At 44.3% G+C, this 9,952-nt stretch overlaps 1 protein-coding gene across 13 annotated transcripts in view; it reads left to right on the forward strand.

Moving 5' to 3' along the window:
- Positions 1-9,952, forward strand: part of PEAK1 (pseudopodium enriched atypical kinase 1) — a 92,267-nt gene that overhangs the window by 73,565 nt on the left and 8,750 nt on the right. For all 13 annotated transcript variants that reach the window (XM_040706168.2, XM_040706171.2, XM_046898868.1 and 10 more), the window contains one exon: positions 3,315-4,063. In XM_040706168.2, coding sequence (XP_040562102.1) covers positions 3,315-4,063 — 749 coding nt within the window. The remainder of the gene's footprint in view (positions 1-3,314; positions 4,064-9,952) is intronic.

Consider the following 9,952-nt stretch of genomic DNA (forward strand, 5'->3'; position numbering starts at 1 on the left):
CCCAGCCCTGTCTCAGGTTCCCTGCAGGCACATAAGGAGCCACTCCAAAATTCCTCTCCCTCTCTGGTCCCTTGAGTGCAGAATAGCAAGATTCCACAGTGGAAGATATTGTACTGTAAATTACTTACAGCTCTCCATAAAGCTGCTGTCTATAAAGAGTTAATTTTTGTTCAGTCTCTGAACAGCCTGGAAGCCACTTGAAAGATCTTTAAGTCTTGATATTGTGCCTGTTCCTGCTTTCATCTTGCAGTGTTGGAGAGTCTGTGCAGCTGAGTGAAGTGTTCAAGGGGAGAACGAAGTGGTAGGCAAGGAAAAAAAGCAAATGCTTTGCCAGTACTTCTGTGCAAAAGAATGTTCTTGTGCCTTCAAGCAGGAGCAAAACTGAGGACAAACTTTTTCTTCCCTGGCAATGATGTAAAGAATGTGCATGCTATATCCATGCATGGGAAAGGCTGTGCTGGAAGGGCCTGAAAGCAATGCCCAGTGTTAAGAAGTCAGCATAAAAGCAGGCCAGATAATGTTTGTCAGGCACTTAACCTGCATGGATAGCATTTGGTATGGAAAACTGGCTCTTGTGGTGAGAAGCTACACTGAAACATGGCATGCTTTACAAGCTCATTTTCCTGAGTTGGGAATACTTGAAAAAGAAACTACATAATGGCTTGTTCTTGCAGTTCTCTGCATCCTGCTTCCCTACCAGACATCTGAAAGGCTGATTTCTGGCTATGAAAGCTCCTCTAGTTACGTTTTTATGTCAGCTCCGAAAGCTACAAGCAGTGAAAGTCAGTGGTTGCAGTAGCAGCACTCCTCCGTATGAATGGCTTTTGGAGGACAGGGCCATTAAAGCAGGCAGGAAACACGGAGTCAGGAAGAAACACTTACAAATCTTACCTTTCTTGGAGAGGGTTTCGGCTGCTCCACTCTCATTTGTTGTCTCACTGGTGCAAGCTTAGCAGTCACACGGACAAAGCAAGTTAGGAAACTGCCTTTGCCCAAACCCCACCAACCAGTCTGTTTTAGCACAGTGGGGCAGAGGGTAACAGTCATAAGGCAGAGAAGTGATCTGTGATGCAGAATGTCGCTGGGAGGAGGAGAACAGAGGTCTCAGATTCTGTAAGAGCAAAGAACTGCTGCGTGAGGCACGTTTGGATCAGCAAGAAGAATGGATCTGAAGTAGAAGCGAACCTGTCTCAGTGTCGTGCGTTTGGACGAGTGATTCTGGCATGCAGATATCAGCTCTGCTTCCCACTGTGAATCGTGGCACTCCTCATGCCTGCAAAAAGTGCGTTTCTAATGCAGTTTCGTTCCTGCTCAGCTGGCAGCAGTGTTAGGGGCTGAGCAGGGTGAGGCAGAGCAGGCTCTGTGGAGCACACCCTGCAGCACAAAGGTCAGAGAGGAGCAGCAGAGGGTCCCAAGTGTTACTTCTTTTTTTAAGTGACCTTCACAGTGGTTTGAGAGATCCCCGGGGATTCTCCAATCTTTCCAGCCTTGGAACACATTTATTATGTGTGATCTAAAAAGCGGTGACCCACGGGAGCAGCCCTGTGCAATTTTCCCTGGCAGTCAGGCTGAAAAGATCCACAGCCAATGCAAATACCAAGCTAACAGAGTTTCCTGCTCAGAATGCAGTTTGTAAACGTTGGAACATCCAGGCTTATCACAAAATCCATCCGGCTTTTCTGGGGGCTTCTTGAGCTTAAAGAAAAGATAGAGATGTGACTGCCGCTTCTGATGTCTCCTTGGAATGACTGAAAAGAGAATGATTGTTAGAAATTGAAGGTTCAGGACTGTTCTGTTTGTGGATATAGTTCTCTCTTTAAGGATTCAGCACATACCGTATCTTAGCAGGACAGTCAGACAGCTGTGGCATCTTTCTATGGGCTGTTCCCTTCTTGGTGAAGATGCTCAGCTGAAATTCTGCAGTGCATAGCTGTGTTTCATGGCTGCTGTGCTACAGCTGTAGATATCAGCTCCCCACCTTGCTATGGTTGTCAGTGGTCCTCAAAGCAGGGGGAGAAAACGTATAGAATAATTCTTCTGAAAACAAGTTGATTATTAAGAGGGGAAAAGTCTTGTTTTGATCTGAGTGACAACTGTTTAATTGTCCCAAACAGCAGCAAGTTGGTCATTTATTGGTCTCTCTATTGGGTTGGTGGTTGGTCGGTTGGTTTTGTTTTCACTTCTCTTATACTGCTGTCAGTTATTCTTTATTTCCAAGAACTCTGGCAGTTATAAAACATACTCATCCACTCCAAAATCCATCCACATCAGCAACAGTTTATCTTCTCTGGAAGCACACACCTTCAAAGCTAGCTGGTCTCTCTGAGCAAATCCCATGTGTTTGTAGGTGGAACCCACTGTGGGGAATCTCCTGACTGAATCTCTGTCAGGCTGTCTACGAACTCAGTACTGCCAGCAAGGGCACCTGTGGCCAGTCAGGAAGGGAACTCTATTTGAGAACGTTATGGGTGGGGATGGGTGGCTGTTCTAAATTGGTGGGTAAAAGTTGTGTATGTTTTTGTAATATCAGACTATGATTCTGCTCTCACCGAAACCAGCAGCAACGTGCTCATCAGCCTCTGTGAAAGTAGCTGCAGCTTCCTTGTTTTCAACTAATGCATCTGCTAGGGCAGTCTTACCTTTCTGACACGTCTGCTGAAGCTGTTAAATTACAGTGTTTGTCTGGGAATTGTTGTGTTCGGCCTCGTGAAACAATGCTTTCAGCCCCTTTAGCACATTTCAAATCAAAGCGATCGAGTTCCTTAGGAACTGTTATGAGGATACATAAAAAAGATCACCTCGCTTTCTAGAGAAATGTACCTTCAGAGGAATAGCACACAGAGCCACTTAACAGCATCCACCCATCGTTTCAGCCCATCGGGATAGGAAGTAAAGCATCCCATTACAGATGTTTGGCTGCAGACGGAATTGAGGGGGGCTGAGCATAAGGACTGAAACTGAGATTGGCCAGAGTGCCAAAACTGATTTTTGGGTTCTGTTTGCACGTTTTGTAATTAGTGCTGTGTGGTATAAAATGCGAGCACTGTCAGCACTGGAACTGATTTTAACACGCATGCCAAGGTCAAATGAAGACTGATTGTATGTGATAATAGATGCACAGTGCTGACTTAGTCGTTTTGCCTTTTCATTAGTTCATTATTTCAGGTATGCATTCAGGTCTTCTCCAGATGGGAGGAGGGGGTTCTAGTCAGCTTCTTTCTTTTCCCTTCTTAAACTTGCTTGCAAAGAGCAAACATGAGCAGCAGATGCAAAGTACTTTAATCTTCCATGACTGTTGTTTTCTCACCTCCCAGGACAGTCCAGAGCAGCCATGATACCTCCAAAACAGCCGAGGCAGCCGAAGGGAGCTTTGGACGATGCCATTGCCTTTGGAGGGATAGTGGACCAGGAGACAATGAACAGCTTACAGCCAACACCACCTCCGCTGCCGAAAAAGACAATTCTGAGAGCTAACACAGAGCCGAGCCCCAGAGACCTCCAGAAGCAAGCTCTTGAGAACAACCTGTGCATCGTGGCCAATCCCACCTATGATATTGACACCAACTGGGAAGCCAGCAGCGCCTGCTCCTCGGTCAGCTTGGAGCTCAAGGCACTGGACAACGAGTCAGGAGATTCCTTGGACAGGCCTACGGAGAAGTTAAGGACAACCACCTCAGCAACTAACAGTGTTTCCAGCCTAACCACTATCAGTATTAAGGACCGCTGCTCCAATAGCATGGAGTCTCTGACGGGGAGACATCTCTCGCAGTCTAAGCAGAGCAGAGGTGTCCAGAAGCCACAGAGGCAAGCACTTTATCGAGGAATTGAGAATCGAGAAGAAGTGGTAGGTAAAATCCGAAGCCTTCACGCTGATTCACTGAAGAAGCTGGCACTTAAATGTGAAGACTTGTTCATGGCTGGACAAAAAGACCAGCTGCGATTCGGAGTGGACAGCTGGTCGGATTTCAGGCTCACCAGCGACAAGCCGTGCTGTGAGGCAGGTGATGCAGTTTACTACCCGGCTTCTTATGCAAAAGATCCTCTCAACCATTATGCAGTCAAGGTAAGAGGGGTTTGAGAAGTGGTGACTCGAGACATCAGTGACAAAATGGAACAATAGTAACCATAATTGCAATGCCCCCCGGTATGGTTGGTCCTACAGTATTACTTGTAATGTTGCATGAAAAATAAGAATCCCAAGACAAAGCCTTTTCCTTCTATCAGGAGCCTTGTTTGGCACTGTACCTGCTCTTGAAGTTTCATTTCTTTTTATTGCAACTCCAAAATTAATACAACAAAATCAGTGCAACTCAGTCTTTCTCATGGTCATCGTTCAGTGACGTATTGAAGAGAAAGCTGTATCGTTGCAAAACTGGTCAGCACCTTTCTAGGAACTTGTAGTTCTAAAACTTCACCTGCACGCAGGTTAACCTGTGCTCAAATGCTAAGTCAGACGGTAATAAATCAGCACTCTTAATTACGGAAGATTTAAAATATTTCCACTTGTAGAGCCATGCAATTTTAAATGTAAACTCCAGAGCTGTATGTCTTTCTGCTGCCATACCAATTCTTAAGTTCTCACCAGCATTCATGACCAGCCTCTCTGTGTAGCCATCAGTGCCGCCTTATGAGCTGTAGCATGAACATGAACAAAAAGCTGAACTTGTCCCTTTTGACTTTGTTGCCTTTCGCCAAAGGAACAATTGATTTGTGATTAGGTGGTTGTTCAGCAAGTCCATAAAACAAGTGCGATTTACTGGACTTAGTGCTAGATATTAATGAATAGCTGGCAGCTATCTCGCTAGCTGTTGATACTTCGTAGGCTTCATATAGGTTATTTTTTCTGAGCTCTGCCTCTCTCCAGTTCTCATTGTTTATCGGGCAGGGGGACAATGAGAAAGACAGCTGAGAGTCATGGCTCTGTCAGGCTTCCCGTATGTCCTTGAGCAAATCACTGAAGCCCTGCCTCCTCCTCGTTGAAACTGAGATAAAGCAGTTATTACCCAGCACAGGTGTGAGACATCAGTCGTTATTCCATACAGAGCATGTTGACGTTCTCAGAAAGGTGCTGTTTTAAAGGAACAAAACATTACTATCACTCCTGCGTGGCTGCTTAAGGAAAGATACAAAAGTAAGTGAATAACAGAAAGGTGAGGTTGTTGCAGTCAACGCCTTCATCTGAAAGGGCATTTCTTTAAGGCAGATTTGTGGGCGCAGACATTTGCATTTCTTTAGTAACCAAGGCCCTCTTCTGGGAAAGGTTTGAAGTTAGATATGGATGCTCTGTGGATGCCGTGCCCAGTGGTACAAAGCAGCTGAGAACGGGTCATGAATAAGATGGTGAATTTATCTGCCAGTCTGGTCTGCTTGCAGAATTAAGTTCGCTGTTGCTCAGGGTTTGCTTTTAGCACAGTGATGCAAAAACCATTGCTTCTGGGAGCCAAAGTTGTAATTTTCGACATGGGCAGGTTTGGTTATCAGCACTGTGATTCCTCTTCACACAGTGTGTATGTGCCCTGAAAGTACTGCCTGACAGGCAGGACCTGTGCTGTTGTTTTACTTAAGGTGTTTAGGCAGAGAATAGATACCTCGTACCAATAAGAGCCAATAAGGCCAGAGCATGGCAGTGTCGTACGCCCAAACACATGCTATATGTTTTCACACGCTGTTGTGAAAAATAGTTCTCGGACTACAAAAATGTATTATAGCATAATAGATGTGACAGTGTCAGGCACAAGTGAGGTATCCATAACGGTGTCATGGGGCTGGAGGTCACAACGAGCTCCTGTGCTGTCATGTGAAGACGAGAAGTTATTCTTGGAAATGCCCTCCCCTGCAGTTGATGTGATACTGGAAGGCAGTCTCACTGCAGATGCCCTCTGATTTCCTTATAAGCCAAGCAAGGCCGACATACAGGATTACTGTTGTATTTTCATTTTCTCTTTCAGGTTGGGCTCTCTTTAGTTCTACACTTCTTTGGTAGTTGTTTTTGTCATTGCATTCTCTATGCTAATACATTGAATTACATTGCCAACTTTAAACTACGGTTAGTGGATTTCTCCCCTTACGATGAGTTTCAGTACATTTCAGGGTTGTTTTAACTCCTGTCGCTGAGTTCAGCTGTGATTTACAAAAGATTTTTTTACAAAGTCTCCTAACAGGTTGCTATTATATCACAGAGATTGTTCAAATTTAGTTTCAACCGATGTACCAGATTTACTATCGTGAGTATTTTTTGTATGAGCCAAATGATGTCATCCTCTGCCTCCAATAAATGCACGTTTCTGTCATTTTAACCCTCTTGCCCCAGTACAGAAATAAAGGCAGGATTGAGAACCAGTTTCCTCTACAAAGTGCACTGGACAAGTCCAGTTCTCACTATCCCTAAACAGACTTAATATGGCAGCAATATCCCAGGGATCTTAACAAAAGCAATAATAATGCAATTACGCAGTATGAATAATGGCTAGACAATGTTAAATACTGTGTCAGTGAAGTGGAAGGAAACAATTTCTACTTTTGGTATCAAACTCTCAAGGAAATGATAGTGCAATATGATAGGCACACAGGTTAATCATGGTTCAGAGTCCATGCAAATGTAAGGAAATCAAAGAGCTGAGGTTACGGCCTTCACCACACGTGGTCTGGCCATAGGCACGTGCTGCAGTGCGGGTCAGGTAGGATGACAGGACTTGCAAAGGCACAAACAGCCCCAAACGAGCAATTAAAAATGTATTGTTTTGATTGCTTCAGGGTGGCAGAATCTCTTCGTGCAGTGAAACATTTCTGCTAAGGTTCCCGTTCCATATGTAAAGTGGAGCAATGCAGAAATAAGTAGCATTGGCTGTCAGTTTCCTAGTTGCAGCTGGCAATTATATTCCAGCTATATTTAGTTTGTGGCTCGGTGTGCTGGGATTTGTTGGGTTTTTTTGTCGAGGCGGTTTCCTAGCGGAGCCTGCAGAACTTTTCTCAAATGTCACCCCAGAACGTCATGCTGCAGATCAAACTAAAGCCACCCACATTAAACTTCAGCCCCTTCCAAGATCAGTTGTAATGGTGCAGAATTCTGCGTTCTGGCACATCATTAAAAAGTCAGAGCTCCGTTTCGGGGCCAGATGAAGAAAATGAGGTCAATCAGAGATCAAACTGGCCTCCTCGGAAAGAAAACACTGTGCCAAGAACAAGCTATCAGTTTGGGATTAGCAAGCTTTCATTCTACACAGAATTTCATTTGCAGTTGTCCCTGTGTGTAATACAACAGAGCAGCACAGATGGTGCAGCCTTTGTGATCTTCTGTGTTTCTCATTTTCAGCACTTGTAAATTCATTTCCCACAATATTCATCTTACTTTAAATTCACTGATGCCCTGTAAAATGCATAGGACAGAGTGGAAATGAGATTCCCTGCTGGTGAGATGGAAGCCAGCCTATGGCGCAGTGGGCTACTGGATCCATAATGGAAAAATAAAAGTTAATGCAGAACAGGTTTTAAAAACTCTGAAACATTAAAATCTTGCTTCTTTGTGAAGGAGAAAAAAACACAAGAAGAAGACTATTGAACTGGCAGGATATAGAGAACTTTGTCCTGTCCAAATAAACGTGACCACAGTTTGGTTCCTGTGGATGTACTGGAAAGAAGACCAATGCATACCAAGTCTAAGATTGCCCCAAGAGGCTGAATGCATACAAGTCTATGGGGCCAGATCACATGCATCCCAGGGTCCTAAGGGAGCTGGCTGATGTGGTTACTGAGCTGCTTTCCATCATATGTGAAAAGCTGTGGCTGTCAGGTGAAATCCCCCATGACCAAAAAAGGGGAAACATCACTCCCATTTATAAGAAAGGGAGGGATGAGGAGCTGGGGAACTACAGACTGGTGAGCCTCACATCTGTACTTGGGAAGATCATGGAACAGATTCTCCTGGAAGACATATGGAGGCACATGAGGGATGAGCAGGTGATCTGAGACAGCCAGCACGGCTTTACCAAGGGCAGACCATGCCTGACCAATCTGGTGGCCTTCTGTGAAGGAGTGACGCCATCAGTGGACAAAGGGAAGGCAACTGATGTCATCTGCGTGGACTTCTGCAAGGCCCTTGTCATAGTCTCCCACACAGCCTTACCTCTGATTTGAAGGGTAGATTATTCAGTGGATAAGAAATTGGTTGGAAGGTCACAGCCTGGGGGTTGTGGTCAATGGTTCTGTGTCCAGTTGGGAAGCTTTAGATTAGATGTCAGGGCAGGTTTTTCACTGAGAGTGTGGTGAGGTGCTGGCACAGGCTGCCCAGAGGGGCTGTGCATGGCCCTCCCTGGAGGTGTTCATGGCCAGGTTGGATGGGGCCCTCTGGGCGACTTGATCTGTCTAGTTGATCTAGCTGTTGGTAGCCCAGGCTGCAGCAGGGGGGATCAGAACTTGAAGATCCTTGAGGTCCCTTCCAACCCAAGCCATTCTGTGATAACAGTGAAAAGGGAGGTGGAAAATTCCCGTTCCTTCGTACTCGTCTTTCTCTTCTTTCATCTCACTGCTTTCTTGCATCATAAAGAAGGGCTTTTTACCAACATTGCTTCACCTTTTGAACAACCAGCCCATTATCAGCATTAGAAATAAGGCTTGCCAAACTCAGGTCAACCTCGTCCTTCTTAGCTTAGAAAAAGCAACAGGATTTCTGCATGCATTTTTTTAACAATAGGTGACTGGAACAGACAAATCTTTAAAAATCACACAAAGAAAACTGGGTTGGATATTAACTCACAGTTCTGAGATAGCATTAACCATCCCCAGCAGAAAAGCTCTGTATCAACTTCTTTTGCAATTCATCACAAACAGTCTAAAATACTTGTTAATGAGTCCATCAGATTTCACAACCTGTCCCCTAAATGTTTTCAAAGGTAAATATAGACTTTGCTTGCCTAACTGACTTTGCTTAATTTACTTTGCAAATTTTAAATCTCAGTCATTCAGATTATGGTTGTAGATGATGGTGGGGTTGTTCCAATACAAAACGCAAAGGCTTGTGTTATTACACATCTATGGTATCAAAGGCCAGCATTCACTGCTCTGCTTCAAATTTGGGATATGAAGTTCAGAGTATAAAGTGCAACACAGAAAATAAGAAAATGGCACGAGAAGTTTCTTAGCCCTTATTTTTTCCCGTTCCGTTTGGTCTGCTGAAAGTTAGTAAATGAAATTTCATTCTATCAGCTGTCTTAGAGCCAATCAATAGGAAAATATTGTGTGTCTCCACTGCTCGCTGCACATTTTCCCCATTCCAGTAAGGTATTAATACAGTGAGAATCTGAATTCTGCAATCTGAAGCGCCAGTACTTCTCTGGACTCACACATCTGTATTTCAGCAGGAGAATGAAGAGTAATCAGACACTTAAAAGCACATCACATTACTGCTGGTCTCTCTTTTATGCACTGTTTTATGAATTCAGGCAGGTGTCTGATTCATGCTGCAGTCTGTAGGTGCTGTTTCCAGACAGCTTAGCTTTCCATTCCCGTTTATCAGTTACAGAACATCTAGCGTACAAATCTCAGTGTTTGTGGAGTCACCAATTTAATCAGCCTTAAATAAAGCAGCTGCCTTTTCCACTTCTCACATCGTGTTGTTTGTAAACAAAAAGCAAGAGGCAGGGAATACATCCCTAATCAGATTTCAGCTTTCTTGTTTCAGTAGATACGGTGTGCTTGTTCATGTGCCCACATTCTTGCGTGTATTGAACAAGAGCAGTAAGAGGAGTGTCCAAAAGCTGTCATTGTTGGGCAGTTGTGGGATCACGATTTGTTTTTATCATCTTCTTTAACAACAGAATAAGGATAGAAAAGCTGTTTTCACGAAGGCAGTCACTTCAGTATTGATTTTAATCAAAATACCATTTGGTCTTCTAATTACTGCTCCACTGATACAAAGATAACCTCTAGAAGTCACTGCAGCAGGAATGGAATTAGC

The sequence above is a fragment of the Gallus gallus genome, chromosome 10, assembly GCF_016699485.2.
Source record: "Gallus gallus isolate bGalGal1 chromosome 10, bGalGal1.mat.broiler.GRCg7b, whole genome shotgun sequence".
Lineage (NCBI taxonomy): Eukaryota > Metazoa > Chordata > Aves > Galliformes > Phasianidae > Gallus > Gallus gallus.